Below are 27,650 nucleotides of genomic sequence, written 5' to 3'. Positions count from 1 at the left end.
CATTCAGTTGTTTTGTTTTGAGTGATATTCATTTGGTATCCATGCTCAATTAATCAATTATCATGCTTGCTTCATCTCATTAGTAGAGACCCGTTATTTTAGGGGCTTAGAGGGGTGTTACGGTCTTTACCGTACCTTCTCGACAAGCAACCTGATCCCCCAAGCCCATTTTTGGTTTTAACAGACCACCTTTTTCCAAATAAGGGGTCACACTTAGGGTTTTTCTTTCTTATTTTGTTTACCCTTTAAAAATAAAACAAAAATAAGTGGCAACTCCAAGCCATTTTCATAATCAATAAATCATTTTCAAATATTTTAGCTCTTCTACATCTATGGTTAGTAGGAGAGAGGTGAGCCCTCAAAATGATGGTTGTGAACCTTTAGAGTCTCAAAATATGTCTAGGCTTGAAGATGGTTCTAATTCTTTGTCATTTCCTAGCCAAGTTCAAAGTGGGCTCCAAGAGTTAAGTTTCTCTACAGTAGGCTGTTTATTAGCTTTGATCAGTAACCCTGGGTAGATAGCACATTCTGGTAACATATCTCTGCCATCAGACCACTAGTACTAGTTCCTTTGCCTTCACCATGTTAATCACTTACAAACTATCTTTTCTATCATTTCATCCTAACTTAATTAGATGCTGTTAAGTTAGTTTATTTTTAGGACTTTGATAGTCCCATGTAATGTCAACTAACCTCTTAGTTTAAAATTGTTTCCATTATTTTCATCCTAAAATGTTGAATAAGTTAGCATATCTTATATGTTGCACAACTTCTCCCAAGGGAATGGAAACATCATGAATATCACAAGGCTGTCAAAAATTGGTACGAGCACCTCCTTGAGGTTAAGTGTATTTTCAGGTAAGATTTTCATATAGATTTATAAATGTTCCTTTATATTTTGTTTCTTGGAGAGAAAAAAAAAACAAAGGAAGGTAGGTCTACTCTTTTAAACTGGTATTTCATTGCTTGAGAAAAAAGTTGAGATATTTCATTGCTTAGTTTATAAGAAGTAAGAGGATTGAAAAAAGGGTGCTCACATGTAAGTCATATGCTTTTCATGACTTATTTTGATTCATATATCTCTGGAATAGATTTAAAAGTACACGAGCATAACCACTTTGTCCTAGCCATATATTTGTTCTGCAATTATTTGGGATATGTTCCTAGCTTTACTACAAAAATCTAGTTTAAAAGCCATTAAGTAAAACATGCTTATCCCAATTAGCTTCATCATCTTTCTATGTTTTTCTCCATCCTTTAAAAACTATTTAAATAAATGTGATTTTATCTTTTTAATGTTGATGTGCCTTGTATAAATAGGTCTCAGCCTGTCAACACTTCTCAATGGGAAAATGACAGGGATAAATCTATTCGATTTAATCCTAAAGAACCAGATGTCTTGGCAGCTTCCAAATCAATTACTAGTTTCTTTATTTACTTATTTCGTGATTGTTTTGGGATAAGAAATAAGAAAGTTAATTGATAAAATAGAAAAGCAACTATAAGAAAAGATAGGAAGCCTTCAAAGCAAAGCAACCAAGAATAAATTCAATAAAAACATAATACAAAGCAAACAAAGGAGCCATCCAAAACCAATTAAGGGGGAAGATGATCTTCTCTAAAATTCCCAATATTTCACGTCTTTTTACCAAGAATTCAACACATCCTAATTGGCTTACCTAGCAATTCAACTGTAACTTACCCCTAGAATCTCTCTCAAGTAATGACATACCATTAAGAACCCTTATTTATTGAGGCGGCCCAAGAATTGACCACTAAAGAATCTACTCTCAATAAGCTTGTGTCTGAACCCTATGGTTCAGGCCTCTTTGAAACTATGCATGCAAGAAATTATGATTCAATAAACTAAGCATTTCTCTTTGGCTTACATATTTCACAATAATCACTAGCCCTTCACTACTATTGTAAGGTAATTATTACCAGAAAACCTTTTGCATTAGGCTTGCAGTTGTACTAATTACTAACTAAATCTTAATTTTGTTGCTAATAGACTATAGACATTGACCATATAATTTAGGATTACTGATTGAACTAGCTAAGTATTCTCCCCATCTTGATTATCATGATTCCAATATAAAGGAAATAATTTATAGCTCAAATTTCCCCTTTGAATCAATATTCTCTACTTCATTTTCACATTATAGACAAAGTTCTTTGATCGAATAAAAAACTTACCCTCTTCAGACACAAATGGAACCAAGGACCTTTGTTGCTCTCGGCTAAACTTGACTTTCAATATATATTTGTATATTCTGCTCAAGAAAAAACTTGTTTTTCTTCTGTTGATCACTGATATTAACCCTTGAAGAATACCCGAAGTGACACCCTAAACTGGAAGAAGAGCAAACAGCAAGCCCACAACAAAGTCCTACAGAATAAGAGTGTTAAATGTAACCTGACCATGAAGAGCACCGATAGTATTTCTTTCCATAAAAAATTTCCAAAACCACTGTTGTTGAAGACATGGAGAGGAATGCACCAATAAGTACCCCCTTAGAAGGTTTTCCAAGACAATGATATGAGTGCCTGACAACCCCTTCACTTACTTCAAGATGCATTGCCACCTCATTCTTCAAGCTGCAACAATTTTCAATGCTCAATCTTTGAGGCTAGGGAGGGGTTTGGGCAGGCATGTTGTAGTATTTTATATTGAAAACTTGGAAGCTCCCTTAGGTTATGGGTCCAAATTTCCCATGTCTCAACCACTGACTAGGCTTTGGCATGGGCCATTTATGGGAAGCAAACAGGAGAGTGTCGACACAAGATCTGTTCATTTTATTGTTTCAAAGATGAAACTTAGATTCAATCTAGGATTGAGTTCAATTGATGAGAAATGAAAGGAATAAATGATTAAGCCTAGATAGACTTTAGGATGGTATCCCAATGATGCAAAGGCAAATAAAGAAAGAATACTCTAAAATATGATGTCCCAATGTTGAGAAACCAATTGAACAAATGATTAAGCATAACAAAGTTTATATAGAACCTAGGATGGCGTCCCAAAGATGAGAAACAAAATGAACAAAGAATAAACTAACATTGAACCTAGGATGGTGTCCAATCTATGAGAAACCAAACATACAATTGATTAAGCTTAGACCTATGATAGCTTTCCAACGGTGAGAAACAAAATGAATAAAAAATAAATTGAGATAAAACCTAACATGGTGTCCCAAAAACAGAATGAACAAACGATTAAGTTTAGATAGACCTAGGATGACGTCCCAATGATAAGAAACAAAATGAACAAAGAGTAAACCTTGATAGAACCTTGGATAGTGTCCCAATGATGAGAAGTCACAGGAACAAACGATAAAGTTTAGATAAAACCTAGGATAGACTCACAACAATGAGAAACAAAATAAACATAGATTCAGATGAGACAGAACCTATGATGGTGTCCCAGTGATAAGAAAGAAAAGTAACAAAGAAGAAACATAGAAAGAACATTAGATTGTTTCCCAATGATAAGAAACCAAATGAACAAAGAATTAATTCAGATAGAACTTAGGATTGTGTCCACAGGACGAGAAACCAAAGGATCAAAGAAGAAACTTATATTGAACCTAGGATTGTATCCACATGATTAGAAACCAAAGGAAGAAACGATTAAGCTCATATAGAATCTAGGATGGTGCCCCAACAAATAGAAAAAAAGGAACAAAAAATGAATTGAGATAGAACTCAGGAGTTTGGCTATATGAAGAGAATCCACAGGAACAAAGAATAAACTAAGGTTGAATATAGGATGGTGTTCAAATGATAAGAAACCAAAGGAACTATGAAGAAACATATATAGAGTTGCAGATGGTGTCCTAATGATGAGAAACCAAAGAAACAAAGAAGAAACTAAGATAGAACCTATAGATGTGTCCCAACCATTAGAAACTAAAGCAAAAAACGATTAAACTTAGATAGAACCTAGGATGCTGTCCCAATAATAAGAAACCAAAGGAAGAAATGATTAAGATTAGATAGAACCTAGGATGACATTCCAAATGATGAGAAACAAAATAAACTAAGAATAAAAAGAGATATAAACTTGACCCCCCAATGATGAGAAACCATATGAACGAGGAACAAACTAATATAGAACATAAGATGTTGTCCCAATGATCAGAAACCAAACAAGCAATTGATTAAGCTTAGATAGAATTTAGGATGATCTCCCAATCATAAGAAACTAAATGAAACAAAGAATATACTGAGATAGAACCTAGGAAGGTGACCCGATAATAAGAAACAAAACGAACAAAGAATAAACTATGATAGGAATGGTGTCCCAATTATGAGAAACCAAATGAATAAAGAAGAAACTTAGATAGAACCAAGGATCGGGTCCTAATGATGAGAGACCAAACAAACAAATGATTAAGCTTATATAGAACCTAGGAATTCAACCCAATGATGAGAAACCAATTGAATAATTGATTAACTATATATAGAACCTAGGAATTCAACCCAATAATGAGAAACCAAAGGAACAAAGAAGAAAATTAGAACCTAGGATTGCATCCCAATGATGAGAAACCAGATGGACAAAGAATAAATTGAGATAGAACTTGATGATGTCCCAATAATGAGAAAAAAAATGAACCAAGAATAAGCTTAGATAGAACCTAAGATAGTGTCGCATTGAAGCCAAAGCAAACGAAGAAACGATTAAGGTTAAGATAGAACATAGGATGGTGTCCTAAGAATGAAAACCAAAGGAATAAATAATAAACTGAGATAGAACCTAGGATGGTGTTCCAATGACGAGAAACCAAAGTAACAAATGATTAAGTGTAGATAGAACCTATGATGGGCTCTCAATGATGGGAAACCAAAGGAATCAATAAACTAATATAGAACCTAGCATGGTGTCCCAATGATAAGAAACCAAAGGAACAAAAAACAAACTTAAATAAAACATAGGATGGTGTCCCTATGACAACTATCCAAAGGAACAAAGAATAAAATTGAAATAGAACCTAGGATGGTGCCCCCATGATGAGAAACCAAGGGAACAAAGAAAAAACATAGAACTTAGGATGGTGTCCTAGTGACGAGAAACCAAAGGAACAAACGATTAAGCTTAAACAAAACCTAGGATGGTCTCCCATTGATGAGATACCAAACATACAAATGATTATGCTTAGGAAGAAACGAAAGGAAGAAACTTAGATTCAACCTAGGATGGAGTTCGATTGATGAGAAATTAAAGCAAAAACGATTAAGCTTAGATAAAATTTAGGATGGCATCCTAATGATGTGAAAGCGAAGAACAAAGAATAAACTAAGATAGAACCCAGGATGGTGTCACATTGATGCAAAACCAAAGGAACTAACGATTAAGCCTACATAGAATGTAGGATGGCATCCTAGCAATGAGAAAACAAATGACCAAAGAATAAATTGAAATGGAACTCTGGATGGTGTCACATTGATGCGAAACCAACAGAAGAAACGATTAGGGTTAGATAGAACGTAGTGTCCCTATGATAAGAAACTGAAGGAACAGACGATTAAGCTTAGCTATAACTTATGATGGCATCCCAATGATGAGAAACAAAAGGAACAAACAATTAAGTTTAGGTAGAACTTGGGATGGTGTCCCACTAATGAGAAACCAAATTAACAAAGAATAAATGGAGATGAACCTAGGATGGTGTCCCAATGATAAGAAACCAAAGGAACAAACAATTAAGTTTAGATAAAACCCAGGATGACATCCTAATGATGAAAAATAAATTTAACAAAGAATAAACTAAGATACAACCTAGGATTGTTTCCCAATAATGAGAAACCAAATGAACAAAGAATAAACTGAGATAACCTAGGGATATGTCCCAATGATAAGAAACCAATGGAACAAATGATTAAGCTTAGATAGAACCTAAAATGTTGTCCCAATGATGGGAAAGCAAATGAACTAAGAATAAAAAAAGAGAGGACGGTGTCCCGATGATGAGAAACTAAAGGAACAAATGATTCGGTTTAGATAGAACCTACGATGGCATCCTAATGATGGGAAACCAAATGAACAAAGAATAAAATTGGATGGAACCTAGGATGGTGTCCCAATTATGAGAAACTAAATGAACAAAGAATAAACTGAGATAGAACCTAGGGATGTGTCCTAATGATAAGAAACCAACGGAACAAACGATTAAGCTTAAATAGAACCTATTCCTACTTGAGAGGAAATAACCATAATTGCTCAAAACATTGCAATAATAGCTTCACCTTTCAAAAAAATAGATTCAAAAGAAATTGAAGGACGAACAGCAACACTAAAAGACTATAAAAGCCTTCAACAACAAAATAATTTCACAAATCAAATTCTAAGCACCCTCTCCTCTCAAGTTGATAGGATAGAAAACAAAGTAGAGACACCTCAAATTGTCAGTCAAATAGTCACACCACAGTTTCTAGATAGAAACTTAGACAAAAATCATTCGATTTTCAAACCCGCAGAGGTAGGGAATAAGATACTTAAACTTTCAAATAGTGATGACTTAATCAAATGTTTAACAAAAAGAATTGAACAATTAGATTTGGCACAAAAACCTTCAACTTCAAATACAAAGTCCTAGTTAGGATGACATCCCAATGAAGAGAAAGAAAACAAACAAAGAATAAACCGAGATTGTAATACCTAGTACTAATGAATTAAATAGGCAATAATGATTATCTTAGTACTTAACTTTAAACGTGCTTAATTAGATGTTAAAATAAGTTTAGTGCTAATCTTGTTTAATTATGAATTGAACATTAATTAAGATTAAGTGGGATTATTTAATGACTTAAGCATGCTTATTAGGTTCTTAGGGGCCAATTATAGTTATAAAAACCTAAAGGACCAATGGGCAACTGTAGCATTAATATTGGTTAACAAGGAGGACTGAATTGCAATATTGGGAAAGTTGGGGTTGGTGGTAGCATGGAGACCCCTATATAAGGGCCTGCAGCCTCGCTTTGGAGCATTATCCCTGTAGCAGCCTAGGTTAGAGAGAGATAGTGAAGATTTGAGGTAACGAAGTTGTTTAATATAGTAAATTTTGTATATTTTGGTTCCTAATTATATTTTGAAACAAATTAATTGTGAAGTTTGTGTAAAAGTTGAATGTAATTAGTTATAAACATGTTTTAGTTAAAAATCATAATTAATTAAGGTTTAAAGTGTTTTTATTAATGGTAAGATTGGCATACATCTTTGCTTAGTTTGGTTTGATTGAAAAATAGATTAGTAAAACATGTGATTAATTAGGTTATTTGGACATTTGGAACTTATTAATGGGTTAGGCTTTAAGGAAATCAAAATAATTAGTGATTGGTAATTAATTGGGAAATATTAATATGCATTGTAACTTTTTTGTCTACTTTGTGTTGTTAATAGCTTGTCACGTATTACTCGAATCTTGTTCGTAGTCTCTTGCACCAATTTCGACCTAATCAAACTAGCTTTACCAGATTCCATCCAACACATAGGAGATCTACAAGGCCTCCCATACAGTGCTTTGGAAGCTGTTATTGTAAGCAAATTCGATCAAGGGTAAATGCTCCACCCAATTTCCTTTAAAATTCATCACACATGCTCGTAACATATCTTCCAAAATCTGAATAAATCTCTCTGACTGCCCATTAGTTTGAGGATAAAATGCTAAACTCAATCTTATTTCAATTCCCAAGGCTTTTTGTAAGGACTACCAAAACTGAGATGTAAATCTAGGGTCTCTATCGGAGACAATAGAGAGTGGTACCCTATGCAACCTCACAATTTCCTTCACATACAATTTACTCAAAGCATGAATTGAATCAGTGATCCTGATTGCCAAGAAGTGTGCTGATTTCGTTAGTCTATACTCTATTACCCATACACTATCTTTATTTCTGAGAGTTCTTGGCAATCTAGTCACAAAGTCAATGGTCATATGATCCCACTTCCATTGTGCTATAGGTAGTTGTAACAATCCTATTGGCTTATGATGTTCAACTTTCACTTGTTGGCATGTTAAACACTTGGACACAAATTGAGCTATATCCCGCTTCATACCTTGCCACCAACATTGATGCCTCAAATCATGGTACATTTTAGTTTCTCCAGGGTGTATTGTGAACCGAGTTTGATGAGCTTCCTTCATTACCTCCTCCTTCACCTAAGCATCATTAGGAACACAAAGTTTTTTGAAGAAATAAATCCCACCATTAGAATGTATGGTACAACCTTCCACTGCGTCACCTGCCATAATTCGAGTGCCCATGCCCTCTAACTTTGTATCTTTCTTTTGAGCTATATCTCGCTTCATACCTTCCACTACTTCATTAACCTTATGTAATGTTGTTGGTTGAGCCGCCAAAGTACAAAAACATGCACCAGAATCACGTACATGAAAACAAAGATTGAACTCATTGACGTAATCATACATTTTCCACTTAGAAACTACCAACCCAGATAACACACATGGAGCTTTTCTACTTAAGGCATCAACAACCACATTGGCTCTTCCTGGATGATACTGCAAGGTAAAGTTAAAATCTTCAAGGGTTTCCATCCATCCTCTTTGCCTTGCATTCAAATCTATTTGAGAGAAAATTTACTTCAAACTTTTGTGATCAGAAAATACCTCAAAATTTTCACCATATAAGTAATGTGTCCATATTTTTAAAGCAAAGACTATGGCTACAAGTCCAAGATCATTTGTGGGATAGTTCTGCTCATGGTTCTTCAATTGCCTAGAAGCATAAGCAACCACTCTTCTTCTTTGCATCAAAACACATCCCAAGCCATTTGTTGAAGCATCACAATAAACTCTATATCTTTTGCCACTAAAAGGAGTAATTAGCACTGGCACTGTTGTTAGTCTCCTTTTTAGCTCTTGAAAGGATTCTTAACACTTGTCATTCCAATCAAAGTTCACTCCTTTGCGCGTCAGTCAAGAAAAGTTTTTAACAAACTTTCTGTAGTACCCTGCTAATCCAAGAAAACTACGTACTTCAAAAACATTCTTGGGTCTTTCCCACTTTGTCACAACTTCCACTTTTGTTGGATCCACTGAGATACCCTTGTGAGAAACCATGTGGCAAAAATTGAATTTCTTGCAACCAAAAGTCACATTTCTCCAATTTGGCATATAACTGGTGTTCTCTAAGTGTTTGAAGTGCCATATGCAAATGATGACCGTGCTCTTCTTAGCTATTAGAATATATCAAAATATCATCCACAAAATGATCCAAGTAAGGCCGATAAATACGATTCATCATGTCCATGAATGCAGCTGGAGCATTGGTTAACCCAAATGGCATGACCACAAATTCATAATGCCCATACCTTGTATGAAATGCAATCTTTGGAATATTTGATTCTTGTATCCTCAACTGATGAGAACTGGATCTTAAATCAATCTTTGAAAAATTGCAAGCCCCACATAACTGGTCAAATAAGTCATCAATTCGAGGTAATGGATATTTGTTTTTCACTGTTATTCTGTTCAATTTTCTGTAATCCACACATAACCGCAAGGATCCATCCTTCTTCTTCACAAAAAATACTGGAGCACCCCAAGGTGAGGTACTAGGCCGATTAACCCTTTACTTTGCAACTCATTCAACTGAATGTTCTCTTTACCTAGATACAATTCTATAGAAAAATCCATCTCTTTGTGAGGAGGTAAAAATGGCAATTCTTTTGGAAAAACATCAGCAAATTCACAAACCATTGGAATGCAATATATAGTTGTCTTCTTTTTCCCTTCTCCCTACACATTAAAAAGAAAATAGTGTCCACCATCCTTTCTTGACCACTTGTCACCTAGGTTTTGAATTAATGGAATAAATGTAAGCCTTTTGTCACCATAAAAACTCAAATATGAACCAAAAGAGGTTTGGAATGTTACTTCCTTCAAATAAAAATCTAATACAGCATGATGCCGGTCCAACCAATCCATCCCCACAATTACTTCAAAGGATAAAATATCAATAATAACCAGATCTATTGTAATTTCAAGACCCCTAATATAAAGTACACAAGCATGACACACCCACTTGGTTTCCACACCCATAGGAGTCTCATTACATAATGAACAATGAAGGGGAACAAATTCTATGTCTACCATGGAGGCAAATGATGCGGAAATAAAAGAGTGGGTAGCTCCTGGATCAAATAAAACATTTGCCCAAGTGCTAAAACATAAGATCATATCTTCCACTAAGGCATTTGACTCTACATTTTGTGACCCCAATGCATAAAATCTCCCTTGTTGTCCTTGCTTTGTCTTCTGTCCAGGCTTCCCTTGTCTAAAGTTTCCTTTCCCTTGAGGTTGCGTTCCTTGGATTCGTGAGTTCGTCTGCTGAAACTGCCATTGAGATGGCTGGTATGTAGGACGTTGAAATTTTCGGCACTCCCTCCTAAGATGTCCCACCTCACCACATTCATAACATCTCCTTGGTCCCTTGGCCATATCTGTAGTCCCACTATACTGCTATTGTTTCTAGGTTGTTGTTGGGGATGAGTCACTTTCTAGCGCTTGAAATCTTGTTCCGATTTTTCTATAACCCTTGCCACAACCTCACTGTAAGTACGAAGCATGAAGGGGGCCACCTGTGCTCTAATATGTTCAATCTGAACCCCTCTTGGAATTGTTCAGCTCACATTTGTTCATCTTCAACCACATTCGGAGCATATCTAGATAATTGTGTAAACTTTGTTGCATATTCAATCACTGTCATATTCCTTTGAGACAATCGTATAAATTCAACTCTTTTTTGTCTTCTAACGGCCTCTAGAAAGTAATTAGACAAAAGCAACTCCTCAATTTGCATCCAAACCATCTTAGTTACATCTTGAGTAGTCTTGATCGTATCCCACTAGTTGTCTACTTCATCCCTCAACATGAACAAAGCTAAAGAAACTCTCCTTTCCTCAGGCACTGCCATTACATCCAGTATTTTCTTTATTTCTTTCATCCAATTCTTAGCTTCAAGAAAATTAGGGCCACCTCGAAAGAGTGGAGGATTCAATGCTTTAAATTCCCGAATCAAGCTCACATTATGGCATTTTGAACCAACAGTTGGATATATTGCAGCTCTTCCCTTAGTTACATTACCATGAGATAGTGGGGATGATCTAGTTGTTCGTCTAGGCCTTGTTGTTAATTGATTCCTTGCTCTAGGTATACAATGATTAGATTATCAACACAACACATTATAAGGGTTATTCATTATATCAAGCATCCTTACATAATACAATTAAACCATTGATGTCACATACAATCATTTTGAAAACAAACATAATACCAACAATAACATAGTAATGGATTCTCAATGATCAGAAATTCTCACAAGCAACATGATCACAGCTATCACAGTTAGGCATACTCACACCAATACAACCAAAAATGTCATAAACACAAACCTAACATTCATAGTAAAAGAGTGTAACAATAATAATGACTCAAGTGCACCTATTGGGCTCCCCACCTATGGTCCACAATAGGCATTTAATCCCTTATGCTCTGATACCAAACTGTCACACACCGATTTTATTTTTTTATTTTTCAAACTGAACAATTGATACTCAAATACAGTATAAGTGCTCTCAAAGAGTGCATCTTGTATTAAACTTCTTAACTATTAGTTAACAAAATATGTTTCGTTTCGCAAAATGTACTACATTAATTTACATATCCCAAAACCCCATTGTTCACTATGTGTAGCCCATACTACAAGTTTACCTAACAAATATATATATTACATCATTCCTACAAAAAATTCAGTCTTTAATACAAAGGCAAAGCCTCAAAACACTATCAATGCAAGCAAACATCATCCAATCACAGTAAAGCAATGCTCAAACATTATTTCCTACATAGGTCTTCTAACCTGCATCTAAAGGTGGAACGGATAAGGTGAGTTCACAACTTGGTAGGAAAGTTTATAACCATTCTAAGCTTACCCTTAAAAAATTTGAATTAAACATGTAATAGCATGCATGACAAACATTTTATAACTATTAACAAATATGCAATCATGTCAAACATATATGCATGTGTTTGTTGGTTTCATCTATAAATTTCCTTGTCCATCCTTTCACAATTGATGTTGTTCACCCCCACCAATCTATATATCAGATATCAATGCTACATAAGATACATGGTCAATATAATAATGACTATTCTGGGACATAGCCCAAGGGCAAGTCATATCCCGTGTCTTTTGGGACTCATACCCAAGGGTAGGGCCAACCTTGTTTCTTTAAGGACTAAAACCAAGGGGCAGGACCAACACCATACACCCACATTTGAGTGTCTTCCTCGAGGGCTTTAGGGACGTTCACCCATAAATACTTCCCACCAATCAATTCTCTGAATATGATATGTGATTATTCCATATCCTTCTATCAATGCCACCACACTATGAACCATTTCCACAACATAGAACTATGAATCTTCATACCAATATGCTTTCCAATCTCAATGTAACATTTCAACACAATAAATCGAGATGCAATGACACATTAAAACCTTTTATGAAATCATAGAAATGACATGAAATTTCCAATAGATGTTTCAAGAAAAGAAATTAGATACACTATGGGATTGCATAAAATTCCTTACCTTAAACAAACTTTTCCTTTGTGATTGTTCTATGTAGGCGATCTTTACCTATTATAAGGAACTTAAATGAAACACATAATTTAGACTTCCTAACGATGAATTGAAGATTGTAATCCTACAGGTTTTCAAATCTAATTTGAATTGAATTAAACAATATTTACAACACATATTAATATTATGTAATTAATTACTAAACACTAATTGCTTTGATTTTCTAAAAGCCTAACCTATTAACAAATCCAAAGTGTCCAAACAACCTAATTAATCACATGTTAACTAATATATTTTTCAATTAAACAAGATTGATGCTGATCTTACCATTAATAAAATACTTTAATCCCTAATTAATTGTGATTTTTAACTAAAACATGTTTATAGCTAATTACACTCAACTTTTATACAAATTTTAGTGTTAATTTGTTTCAGCATACCATTAGGAACTAAAATAAACCAAAATTACTAAATTAAACAACTTGCTTGCCTCAAATCTTCACTTTCTCTCTCAAGATTCTCTCTAACCCAAGCTGCTACAGCTAAAATGGGGCAAAATGAGCTGCAGGCCCTTATATAGGGCTCTCCCTACGGCCAAGTAGGAGGTGGCAGGCCACATGGCTGCCACCAATCCACCCAAGTAGGAGGTGGCATGCCACTTGGCTTCCACTAACTGCAACTTCCCAATTTTGCACTTTAGTCCTTTAGGTTTTCAAAACTATAATCAGCCCCTAAAAACCTAATAAGCATTGTTAAGTCATTAACTAATCTCAATTAACCTTAATCAAACTTTAATGCATAATTAAACAGGATTAACACTAAACTAGTTTTAACATCTAATTAAGCACGTTTAAAGTTAAGTACTAAGATAATCATTATTGCCTATTTAATTCATTAGTGCTAGGTATTACATTGTTTATGTGGGACCATGGGTCCTTGGGTGAAAGTCCCTAGAGCCCTCGAGGAAGACACTCTGATGTGGGTGTATGGGGTTGGTCCTGCCCTTGGGTTTTAGTCCCTAAAGATACGGGGTTGGTCATTCTCTTAGGTATGAGTCCAAAAAGACACGGGGTATGATTTACCCTTGGGTGATAGTCCTAGAATAATCATATTATTATATTGACCGAGTATCTTGTGGAGCATTGACATCTGGTGTGTACATTGCTGGGGGTTATCATTTTATCAGTTGTAAAAGGATGGATGAGGAAAAACAGAGATGAAACTAGCAAATGCATGTATACGTGTTTGACATTATTATTGCATATTTGATAACAGTTATAAAATGTTTATCACACATGCTATTATACATTTAATTCAAGGTTTTTAAGGGTATGTTTAGGATGGTTATAAACTTTCCTACTGAGATTTGAACTCACCCTATCCCTTCCACCTTTAGATGTAGGTGAGAAGACCTATGCTGGAAATAATTCTTGAGCATTGCTTTTCTATTGATTGGATGTTGTTTGCTTGCATTGAAAGTGTTTTGAGGCTTTGCCTTTGTGTCATACAAAGACTCAATCTTTTTTAAGCAATGATGTAATGTATATTTGTCATGTACACTTGTAGTATGGGCTACCCGAAGTGAACTATGGGGTTATATGTAAAGTAACATAATACAAGTTCTTTTTGTGAAACGGATCATATTTTGTTAACAAATAGTTACAAAGTTTAATACAGGATGTATACCTCTTTATAACCGGTTTCCATATTCTCTTTTTGCACAAAATCAAGTAGGAACCCAACATTTAAATTTTTGTATCCCCAAATTTTTGAAAGCACTTATGTTGTATTTGAGTATCAATTGTTAAGTTCTAAAAACCGGGTGTGACAAGGATGGTGTCCCAATGATAAGAATCCAAAAAAATAAATAATAAAACTTGAGATAGAACCTAGGAAGGTGGCCTTATGACAAGAAGCCAAAGGAACAAAGAATATAAGGTGAGATAAAACCTAGGATAGCGTACCAATGATGAGAAACCAAAGGAACGAAGAATAAACTAAGATAGAACCTAGGAAGCTTATCCGATGATGAGAAACCAAAAGAACAAAGAATAAGCTGAGATAGAACCTAGAATGTTGTCCCAATGATGAGAAACTAAAGTAAAAAAATAAGAAACTTAGAACCTAGGATGGCGTTCCAATGATGAGAAACCAAATGAGCAAAGAATAAACTAAGAGATAACATAGGATGTTGTCCCAATGATGAGAAACCAATGGAAAAAAAAAACTTAGATTAAGTCTAAGATGGTGTCCCAATGATGATAAACCACATGAACAAATGATTAAGATTAAATAGAACCTACGATGACGTCTCAATGATGAGAATTAAATGAAAAAGTATAAAATGAGAAAGAACATAAGATGGTGTCCCAATGATAAGAATTCAAAGGAACAAACAATTAAACTTAAATAGAACCTAGGATGACGTTCCAATGATGAGAAACCAAATGAAAAAGGAATAACTTGAGATATCAAAATGTTGTCCAAGTGACGAGAAACCAAAGGAACAAACGATTAAGTTTAGAAATAACCGAGCTTTGTGTCCAAATGAAGAGAAATGAAATGAATAAAGAATGAACCGAGAAAGAAAGTAGGATGGTGTCCCAATGATGAGAATCCAAAGGAATGAAGATGAAACTTAGGTTGAACTTAGGATCATGTCGCAAAGATGAGAAACCAAAAGAAGAAACAAATCATGTCACACCCCAATTTTTTTTTTCTTATGATTAGTATTTATTCTTCAACTAAAGAATTGATACTCAAATATAGTATAAGTGCTCTCAAAAATTTAAATGTTGAGTTCCTACTTGAATTTGTTCAAAAAGAGGATATGGAAAACCTGTTATAAAGAGTACATCCTACATTAAACATTGTGACTATTAAGTTAACAAAATATGTTTTGTTTCACAAAAGAAACTTGTATAACATTCATTTACATATACCAAACCCCATTGTTTACTACGGGTAGCCCATACTACAAGTGTATCTGACAAATATATACATTACATCATTCCAACAAAAGGTTTAGTCTTGATACAAAAGGCATGGCCTCAAAAGACTTTCAATAAGAGCAAACAGCATCCAATCACAGTAAAGCATTGCTCAAGCATTCTTTCCTACATAGGTCTTCTGACTTGCATCTATAGGTGGAAGGAATAGGGTGAGTTCACAACTCAGTAGGAAAGTTTATAACCATCCTAAGTATACCCTTAAAAACCTTGAATTAAACGTTTAATAACATGCATGATAAACATTTCATAACCATTAACAAATGTGTAATCATGTCAAACATGTATGCATGTGTTTGTTGGTTTCATCATTGCTTCTCCCCATCCATCCTTTCACAACTGATAAATTGCTGACTCCCAACAATCTACACAGCAGATATCAATGCTCCACAAGATACTCGATCAATATAATAATGACTATTCTGGGACATCACCCAAGGGCAAGTCATACCCCGTGTCTTTTGGGACTCAAACCTAGGGGCAGGACCAACCCCATACACCCACATCGGAGTGTCTTCCTCGAGGGCTTTAGGGACTTTCACCCAAGGACCCACGGTCCCACATAAACAATATATCAAATGATAAGGCCTGTAGCATCACATAAGCACTTCGCCACCAATAAATTCTCTGAATATGATCTGTGATAATTCCATATCCTTCTTGCAATGCAATCACACCATAAACCATTTCGACAACACAAAACCACGAATCTTCATACCAATATACGTTCCAACATCATGGTAACATTTCAATGCAATAAACCGAGATGCAATGACACTTTGAAAGATTTTATGAAATCATAAAAATAACAAATAATTCAAGGAAAGAAATCAGATACACCATAGAATAGCATAAAATTCCCTACCTTACACCGACTTCCTTTTTGTGTTTCTTCTAAGTAGGCGATCTTTGCCTATTACGAGAAACTGAAATGAAACAACATAATTTAAGTTTCCTAACCATGAAAATTTATATAGTTTATTGTTGCAAATTTTTAATTCTCACATTCTCTAATCTATATCCTACATGTTTTCAAATCAAATTTGAATTGAATTAAACAATATTTACAATGCATATTAATTACCAAACACTAATTCTTTTGATTTTCTTAAAGCCTAACCTATTAACAAATCTCAAGTGTCCAAATAACCCAATTCATCACATGTTTAGTAATCTATTTTTCAATCAAACCAAATTAAACAAAGATTTATGCTGATCTTACCATTAATAAAATACTTAACTTAAAATACTTTAATCTTTAATTAATTGTGATTTTTAACTGAAACAGGTTTATAGCTAATTATACTCAATTTTTACCGTTAATTCTATTCAACATACCATTAGGAACCAAAATAAACGAAAATTACAAAATTAAACAACTTGCTTACCTCAAATCTACACTTTCTCTCTCTAGATTCTCTCTCTAGCCCAAGTTGCTGCAGGTGAAATGGTGCAAAACGAGCTGCAGCCCCCTTATAAAGGGGTCTCCAAGCACCCAAGCATGAGGTGGCAGCCCACATGGCTGCCACCAATCACCCAAGTAGGAGGTGTCATTCCACTAACTCCAATTTCCAAATTTTGCACTTTAGTCCTTCAAGTTATCAAAAAGAAAACCCATAATTGCCCATTAGTCCTTTAGGTTTTCATAACCCTAATTAGTCCCTAGGAACCTAATAAGCATGCTTAGGTCATTAACTAATCCCACTTAACCTTAATCAAAGTTTAATTCATAATTAAACATGATTAGCACTAAACTAGTTTTAACATCTAATTAAGCAAGCTTAAAGTTAAGTACTAAAATAGTCATTAGTACTAGGTGTTACATCCTCTCCCCCTAACAAAAATTTCGTCCTCGAAATTTACAAAAGCGAACCTGTAAAGAGTTCCGGGTACTTGTTTCTCATATCTGATTCCAATTCCCATGTAGCTCCTTCCACTCCATGATGATCCCATGACACTTTCACTAGAGGTATGATTTTGGTTCGGAGTACCTTCTTTTTCTTATCTAAAATCTGTCTCGACCCTTCCTCATACGTTACATCTTGTAAATTCAAATCTTGCCAATCTAGTACATGTGTGGTGTCAAGCTCATACTTCCGCAACATGGAAACATGGAACACATCATGTATACCTGATAGTTGTGGCGGTAAGGCTAATTTGTATGCTACCTCTCCAATCTTTTGAAGGATTTCAAAGGGCCCAACATATCTTGGAGCAAGCTTTCCCCTTTTTCCAAATCGAAATACGCCTTTCCTTGGTGTTACACGTAAAAACACGTGGTCTCCTATCTGAAATTCTAGGGGTCTCCTTCTGTGATCGGCATAACTTTTCTGTCAACTTTGTGCTGCCAATAACCTGTCACGTATTACTCGAATCTTGTCAGTAGTCTCTTGCACCAATTCTGGCCCAATCAGACTAGCTTCACCAGATTCCATCCAACACATAGGAGATCTACAAGGCCTCCCATACAGTGCTTCATATGGTGCCATTCCAATACTGCTTTGGAAGCTGTTATTGTACGCAAATTCAATCAAAGGTAAATGTTCCACCCAATTTCCTTTAAAATCCATCACACATGCTCGTAACATATCTTCTAAAATCTGAATAACTCTCTCTGATTGCCCATCAGTTTGAGGATGAAATGCCGAACTCAATTTGATTTTAGTTCCCAAGGCTTTTTGTAAGGACTGCCAAAACTGTGATGTAAATCTAGGATCCCTATCTGAAACAATAGAGAGTGGTACCCCATGCAACCTCACAATTTCTTTCACATACAATTTACTCAACACAATAACTGAATCAGTGATACTCATTGGTAAGAAATGTGCTGATTTCATTAATCTATCAACTATCACCCATACACTATCCTTACTTTGGGGAGTTCTTGGCAACCCTGTCACAAAGTCCATCGTCACATGATCCCACTTCCATTCTGCTATAGGTAGTGGTTGTAACAACCCTGCTGGTTTCTGATGTTCAACTTTCACTTGTTGACATGTTAAACACTTGGAAACGAATTGAGATATATCCCGCTTCATACCCTGCCACCAATATTGACGCTTCAAATCATGGTACATTTTAGTTTCTCCAAGGTGTACTGTGAATCGAGAATGATGAGCTTCCTTCATTACCTCCTCTTTCACCTGAGCATCATTAGGAACACAAAGTTTATTCAAGAAATGAATCCCACCATTAGAATGTATGTTCCAACCTTCTACTACATCACCCGCCATGATTTGAGAGCGCATGCACTCTAACTTTTTATCTTTCCTTTGAGCTTCAATAACCTTCTGCAGTATTGTTGGTTGAGCTACCAAAGTACAAAAACATGCACCAGAATCATGTACATCAAAGCAAGGATTGAATTCACTGATGTAATCATACATTTTCCACTCATAAACCACCAAACCAGATAACACACATTGAGCCTTTCTACTTAGGGCATCAGCAACCACATTAGCTTTTCCTGGATGATACTGCAAAGTAAAGTGAAAATCTTCAAGGGTTTCCATCCATCTCCTTTGCCTTGCATTAAGATCTTTTTGAGAGAAAATATACTTCAAACTTTTGTGATCTGAAAACACTTCAAAATTTTCACCATATAAGTAATGTCTCCATAACTTTAAAGCAAAGACTATTGCTGCGAGTTCAAGATCATGTGTAGGATAGTTCTGCTCATGGTTCTTCAATTGCCTAGAAGCATAAGCAACCACTCTTCCTCTTTGCATCAAAACACATCCCAAGCCATTTTTTTGAAGCATCACAATAAACTGTATATCTTTCGCCACTAATAGGAGTAATTAGCACTGGTGCTGTTGTTAGTCTCCTTTTTAGCTCTTGAAAGGATTCTTCACACCTATCATTCCAATCAAAGTTCACTCCCTTGTGTGTCAATCTAGTCATTGGGCAAGCAATTCGAGAAAAGTTTTCAACAAACCTTCTGTAGTACCCAGCTAGCCCAAGAAAACTACGTACTTCAAAAACATTCTTGGGTCTTTCCCACTTTGTCACAGCTTCCACTTTTGTTGGATCCACTGAGATACCCTCTTGAGAAACCATGTGCCCCAAAAATTGAATTTCCTACAACCAAAAGTCACATTTCTCCAATTTGGCATATAATTGGTTTTCTCTAAGTGTTTGAAGTGCCATATGCAAATGGTGACCGTGCTCTTCTCTACTCTTAGAATATATCAAAATATCATCCACAAATACCACCACAACATGATCCAAATAAGGCTGATAGATACGATTCATCATGTCCATGAATGCAGCTGGAGCATTAGTTAACCCAAACGGCATGACCACAAATTCATAATGCCCATACCTTGTACGAAATGCAGTCTTTGGAATATCTGTTTCTCGTACCCTCAATTGATGATAACCAGATCTTAAATCAATCTTTGAAAAATAGCAAGCCCCACATAACTGGTCAAATAAGTCATCAATTCGAGGTAGCGGATATTTGTTTTTCACTGTAACTCTGTTCAATTTTCTGTAATCCACACATAACCGCAAGGATCCATCCTTCTTCTTTACAAACAATACTGGAGCACCCCAAGGTGAGGTACTAGGCCGAATAAACCCTTTAGTTTGCAACTCCTGCAACTGAATGTTCAATTCCTTAAGTTCAACTAGAGCCATCCTATATGGAGCTATTGATATTGGATCTGTACCTGGATACAATTCAATAGAAAAATCCATCTCTCTATGAGGAGGTAAACATGGCAATTCTTTAGGAAAAACATCAGCAAACTCACAAACCATTGGAATACAATCTATAGTTGTCATCTTTTTGCCTTCTCCCTTCAGATTAAAAAGAAAATAGTGTCTGCCATCCTTTCTTGACCACTTGTCATCCAGGTTTCGAATTAGAGGAATGAATGTAAGCCTTCTATCACCATAGAAACTCATATATGAACCAGAAGAGGTTTGAAATGTTACTTTCTTCAAATAACAATCTAACACAGCATGATGTCAGGCAAGCCAATCCATCCCCACAATTACATCAAACGATGAAATATCAAGAAGAACCAGATCCATTGTAACTTCAAGACCCCCAATATAAAGTACACAAGCATGACATACCCACTTGGTTTCCACCTTACCACCCATAGGAGTCTCAACACATAATGAACAATGTAGGGGAACAAATTCTATGTCTAGCATGGAGGCAAATGATGCAGAAATAAAAGAGTGGGTAGCTCCTGGATCAAATAAAACATGTGCCCAAGTGCTAAAACATAAGAGCATACCTTCCACCAAGGCATTTGACTCTGCATTTTGTGACCCTATTGCATAAAATCTCCCTTGTTGTGCTTGCTTTGACTTCCCTCCAGGCTTCCCTTGTCTAAAGTTTCCTTCCCCTTGAGGTTGCCTTCCTTGAATTCGTGGGTTCATCTGCTGAAACTGTCGTTGAGATGGCTGGAATGCAAGTCGTTGAAATTTTGGGCACTCTCTCCTCAGATGTCCCACCTCACCACATTCATAACATCTCCTTGGTCCCTTAGCTGAATTTGTAGCCCCACTATACTGCTCTTGTTTTCTGGGTTGTCGTTGGGGATGAGTCACTTTCAGGCGCTTGAAATCATGTTCTCGTTTTTCTGAACCACCAAACCTAGAATTTTTGCTTCTCAACCTTTGAGCTTCCTCCATTTCCCTTTCTATAACAAGAGGCCTTGCCACAACCTCACTATAAGTACGAAGCATGAAAGGAGCAACCTGTGCTCTAATGTTCAATCTCAACCCCTCTTGGAATTGTTCAACTTGCATTTGTTCATCTGCAACCACATTTGGAGCATATCTAGATAGTTGTGTAAATTTTGTTGCATATTCAGTCACTGTCATGTTCCTTTGAACCAAGTGTATAAATTCAGCTCTCTTCTGTCTTCTAACGGCCTCTAGAAAGTAATTAGATAAAAGCAGCTCCTCAAATTGCATCCAAACCATTTTATTTACATCCTGAGTAGTCTTGATCATATCCCACCAATTGTCTGCTTCATCCCTCAACATGAAGGAAGCTAAAGAAACTCTCCTTTCCTCAGGCACTGCCATTACATCCAGTATTTTCTTTATTTCTTTCATCCAATTCTCAGCTTCAAGAAAATTAGGGCCACCCCGAAAGCTTGGAGGATTCAATGCTTTAAATTCCTGAATCAAGCTCACATTCTGGCATTCTGAACCAGCAACTGGATGTATTACAAGTCTTCCCTCAGTTACATCACCATGAGATATTGGAGATGATCTAGTTGTCCGTTTAGGCCTTGTGGTTAATCTGTCCCTTCCTCTAGGCATTTTCTCTTAGAAAGGTATACAAGGATTATTATTATCAATACATCACCTTATAAGGGTTATTCATAAAATCAAGCACCCTTAACCAATACAATCAAACCACTTATGTCACATACAAACATTTGCAAAACAAACATGATAACAACAATATCATAGTAATGGATTCTCAATGATCAAGCACTCAAAGAGGCAACATGATCTCAATTATTACAGCTAGGCATATTCAATACAACAAGGAATGTCATCAACACAATAAAAACACAAACCTAACATCCATCCTTTAAGCCTTCACTTAATATCAATATATAATACACAATAAAACAATGTCACAATATTAATGACTCTAGTGCTTCTATTGGGCTCCCCACCTATTGTCCACAATAGGGATCTAATCCCTTACGAGTACCAAGCTGTCACACCCCAATTTTTTTTTTCTTATGATTAGTATTTATTCTTCAACTAAAGAATTGATACTCAAATATAGTATAAGTGCTCTCAAAAATTTAAATGTTGAGTTCTTACTTGAATTTGTTCAAAAAGAGGATATGGAAAACCTGTTATAAAGAGTACATCCTGTATTAAACATTGTGACTATTAAGTTAACAAAATATGTTTTGTTTCACAAAAGAAACTTGTACAACATTCATTTACATATACCAAACCCCATTGTTTACTACGGGTAGCCCATACTACAAGTGTATCTGACAAATATATACATTACATCATTCCAACAAAAGGTTTAGTCTTGATACAAAAGGCATGGCCTCAAAAGACTTTCAATAAGAGCAAACAGCATCCAATCACAGTAAAGCATTGCTCAAGCATTCTTTCCTGCATAGGTCTTCTGACCTGCATCTATAGGTGGAAGGAATAGGGTGAGTTCACAATTCAGTAGGAAAGTTTATAACCATCCTAAGTATACCCTTAAAAACCTTGAATTAAACGTTTAATAACTTGCATGATAAACATTTCATAACCATTAACAAATGTGTAAGCATGTCAAACATGTATGCATGTGTTTGTTGGTTTCATCATTGCTTTTCCCCATCCATCCTTTCACAACTGATAATTTGCTGACTCCCAACAATCTATACAGCAGATATCAATGCTCCACAAGATACTCGATCAATATAATAATGACTATTCTAGGACATCACCCAAGGGCAAGTCATACCCCGTGTCTTTTGGGACTCATACCCAAGGGCAAGACCAACCCCATACACCCACATCGGAGTGTCTTCCTCGAGGGCTTTAGGGACTTTCACCCAAGGACCCACGGTCCCACATAAACAATATATCAAATGATAAGGCCTGTAGCATCACATAAGCACTTCGCCACCAATAAATTCTCTGAATATGATCTGTGATAATTCCATATCCTTCTTGCAATGCAATCACACCATAAACCATTTCGACAACACAAAACCACGAATCTTCATACCAATATACGTTCCAACATCATGGTAACATTTCAATGCAATAAACCGATATGCAATGACACTTTGAAAGATTTTATGAAATCATAAAAATAACATAAAATTCCAACAAATAATTCAAGGAAAGAAATCAGATACACCATAGAATAACATAAAATTCCCTACCTTACACCAACTTCCTTTTTGTGTTTCTTCTAAGTAGGCGATCTTTGCCTATTACGAGGAACTGAAATGAAACAACATAATTTAAGTTTCCTAACCATGAAAATTTATATAGTTTATTGTTGCAAATTTTTAATTCTCACATTCTCTAATCTATATCCTACATGTTTTCAGATCAAATTTGAATTGAATTAAACAATATTTACAATGCATATTAATTTCCCTAATTAATTACCAAACACTAATTCTTTTGATTTTCTTAAAGCCTAACCTATTAACAAATCCCAAGTGTCCAAATAACCCAATTCATCACATGTTTAGTAATCTATTTTTCAATCAAACCAAATTAAACAAAGATTTATGCTGATCTTACCATTAATAAAATACTTAACTTAAAATACTTTAATCTTTAATTAATTGTGATTTTTAACTAAAACAGGTTTATAGCTAATTATACTCAATTTTTACCGTTAATTCTATTCAACATACCATTAGGAACCAAAATAAACGAAAATTACAAAATTAAACAACTTGCTTACCTCAAATCTACACTTTCTCTCTCTAGATTCTCTCTCTAACCCAAGTTGCTGCAGGTGAAATGGTGCAAAACGAGCTGCAGCCCACATGGCTGCCACCAATCACCCAAGTAGGAGGTGGCATTCCACTAACTCCAATTTCCAAATTTTGCACTTTAGTCCTTCAAGTTATCAAAAATAAAACCCATAATTGCCCATTAGTCCTTTAGGTTTTCATAACCCTAATTAGTCCCTAAGAACCTAATAAGCATGCTTAGGTCATTAACTAATCCCACTTAACCATAATCAAAGTTTAATTCATAATTAAATATGATTAGCACTAAACTAGTTTTAACATCTAATTAAGCAAGCTTAAAGTTAAGTGCTAAAATAATCATTATTGCCTATTTAATTCATTAGTACTAGGTGTTACAAGTCAGGTTTGATAGAACGTACAATGGCGTCCCATTAATGATAGATCCTAGGATGGTATGCCAATGACGAGAAACTAAAGGGAAAAAAGAAGAAACTTAGATAGAACCTAAGATGGCAACCAAATGGGGAGAAATGAAATGAACAAAGAATAAACAGAGAAAGAACGAAGGATGGTGTCCCAATGATGAGAATCTAAAGGAACAATGACAAAACTTAGGCTGAACCTAGGATAGTGTCTATGGAGTTCATCACTGCCGAAGTAGTTCACCACTGTTGAAGCTCGCTAGTTCGTTTATAAAGAGTCATCACTGCCATTAGAGTTCATTGTGATCGGAGAGCAATATTCATCACAGCCATTGCAGTCCACCGACAGTGAGAAAGGATCATCAGACACCCATCTTTGGAGCTTCAAGACCTTCATATTCGAGGATGGAATCTCCATTTTCCTTTGGATATCCATTTTTCCAAGGGAACAAAATATCACACCTGCATCATTATTCTTTTTTGGTTTCCACGAACATCACAGGAGATTTTTCTACCATTTCAAATTAGTGCTCACCATTCTTCACCCTCATCTTGTCTACAAGAGTTGCCATTCTTGTTATCCTTTTTTTCTGCACTCTTTTTAACTTTTTATTTTTTCCATTTAGTTGCTGAGAAAATCTATATTTTCCTGTCCTTAAGTTTCTAGGAAATCACAAACTTGCAAGTATATTCTCACCTTTCAAATGGGTGTTTCCAAGATTCCTGCTCTTTTTTTTTTTTTGGTCCTTTGATTTCTCAGCAACAAAAAAGATCATATTTGGAAAGCTGTTCCGCAACTAGGATCGCTAACCCTACATCATTAACGGAAACTGTTTAGTTAAGAGGAAGAATTTTTGTCACAATTTCCCCGGAACCCTAATTTTTGTTTGGTTGCCCAAAAAAACAAGGAAAGACAAAAATTGACTACCTGAACTTTGGATGTTGCTTTTGCTTCATAGGGTATTGGATCATCAGAAGATTCTGAAAAATAAAGAGTAAAAAAGAAAATGGTGGCTATCAAGGTACATATTAGCTCTTATTCTTATCTAACTCCTTTTCTTTTCCTCTATTTTGAATCGTGATCAAATTTTTTGTCTCCATAAATGCAGGGAAAATTGAATGCAGCTTCAAGTCGAGTTGTAGGAAATAAAAAAAAAAATCTAAAGAGTTGTACATTTTACATAACAAGAAAATTGTTAGTACTTCATGGCTGCAAGCAAAGGATAAAAAAGGATGAGAACAAAGGATGCAAATATTTTGCCCTAATAACACTACTTTGGCATTATGTTGAACACATAATAGGGTGCAAGCAATATCAGAGAGAGGGAAGAAGGGGGGAGGATGTTATGCTGTTGCATGCTCAAATTTATGTCCCCTTAAGTTACCTTTGCTCAAGCTTTGAGAGATAAATGAATTACCCAAACCACCTTGGGATTGTTACTCGGTTACTCTTTGTTAGCGAAGCTTCACCCTTTCCAATTGAGTAATTGTTGTCTTTTCCTTTAGCAGATTTTGTCCTCTTTTATTTATTCCAATGCATATTTCTCCCCCTACTAAACACCAATTCCTTATTTCTTATAACAAACATCAGTAGTTTGTGCTATAAACCTAGTCTAGTTGGGCCTTACAAGAACTATTCCGCTTGCCTTTGTCCTTCTAGAAACCCTTCAAATTCCCCTTTATATCAAAAGGAAAATAATGGATCTAAAGCATCATACTACAAACCTTACCAAACCACCGCCAAAATCAATGAATGCTAAAAGAAGAGGAGCAATTGAAATAACTTTTGAATCACTTGAATTGCTCTGAGTAGTCCCTTTGTTGAATTGCACAGACTTCCTCCTATAGATAAAGGTTAAAAAAACTTAAGTTAACAAAAAGGCTTTCTCTTCTAAGCAAAATAGCCATAATAGGGATACCTAAGGGAGACTTTTGTTCTCTTGGGTACCAGAAAGTGTCAAACCTAATCAAATAGGCTCTGGAAATTTTCAGTCATAAATGGTTGCTATTTGGGAATTAGAGCCCAAGAATAGCATAATCTCCATTGGATTGAGCTTTACAAAACCAGTTAGGTAAATTAAGGTAGGTTTTTTTTTCTTTTGTTTTTTCCAATTTTCAGTGAACAAAAACATAAAACACGAGACTCAAATTTTCATTTTCCTTTTCATTTCCTCTGTTTTGTCTAAAATCTATACATTACTAATTGAAAAGTTGGTAAAATCACACACCTTATTGGGATTAGGGTCTCATGGTTTTACTAAAAAAAATTGAAAACATAACATTGAATTCTGAGATAGCCATCAACAAAAACTTATTGTTGAAAGCCAAATGATAAACATCAAACCAGTACCAACAGAATCACAGGAACCAACGTTAACCCTCTCATTCTCAAAATAAATCTTGAAACTTAAGCCAATTGTTTTAGAAACAGTGATTAATAGGGTAAAGTGGGAACAAATATAAAACAGAGGAGGAGTTCGCCATTCGGAACCAGGTAGAGGAAGTTGGTCTGGAGCTAAGGAAACTCCTGTTTGAGAGAAGCATTGCCCGGTAGGATTATTTGGATTCATCGTTCATTATATCATCATATTTTTCTCATTTATTTTCCATGTGATTATTTCTGCATTGTTTGTGAGTTTGGCTTGGTATTGTAGTTTCATCCCATTTTTCTCTATTTTCGTTCATGGATGATTTAATTGTGCTTCAATTGTTTATTTCATATTGGGAAATCTTCTCATATCTCATTTATATATATATATATATATACATGCATTTCTCCTGGTTTAGTCCACCCGTTTATGAGCCCATAAAAAAAAAAACAAAAACAAAAACTTCGTGAGGTGAAGGCTGGGCTTTGACGAAAGGAAAAAGAAGCAGCAACTTAGTCCCCTCGATCGTTGCTCGCAGTTTCTCTCTTCCATTTCTCTCCATTATCCTTGTTCTTTTGTAGTTTGAGATCTGAAAATTGGGAAGGACGAGGGGATTTGATGACAATGGTTCGATTTTCTTAGCTATGTTTCCAAGGGTACATCAACTTTCTAGAGTTGGATCTGGTGATTGGAGGAAAATGTTTTGGCTGAGCTGAACGGAATTCTTCACGTCTCTCTCTTTTGGTTGGTGTGATTGAATATTTACGCATAGAAATTTTTTTTGATGTTGACACATGGTTGAATA

At 35.4% G+C, this 27,650-nt stretch overlaps 1 protein-coding gene and 1 pseudogene across 1 annotated transcript; both read right to left on the bottom strand.

Moving 5' to 3' along the window:
- Positions 1–19,675, bottom strand: part of LOC104878098 (uncharacterized) — a 26,691-nt pseudogene extending 7,016 nt beyond the window's left edge.
- Positions 19,676–20,590: 915 nt separating this feature from the next.
- Positions 20,591–21,907, bottom strand: LOC132252781 (uncharacterized). Its single transcript, XM_059733985.1, has one exon. It carries the CDS (start codon positions 21,905–21,907, stop codon positions 20,591–20,593), a length of 1,317 nt encoding a protein of 438 aa, XP_059589968.1.
- Between the last annotated feature and the right edge of the window lie 5,743 nt (positions 21,908–27,650).

Source organism: Vitis vinifera, chromosome 17 (assembly GCF_030704535.1).
Source record: "Vitis vinifera cultivar Pinot Noir 40024 chromosome 17, ASM3070453v1".
In the NCBI taxonomy this organism is placed as follows: Eukaryota; Viridiplantae; Streptophyta; class Magnoliopsida; order Vitales; family Vitaceae; genus Vitis; species Vitis vinifera.
Note: the sequence above shows the minus strand (reverse complement) of the source record. Positions and strands in the feature narration are given on the sequence as shown.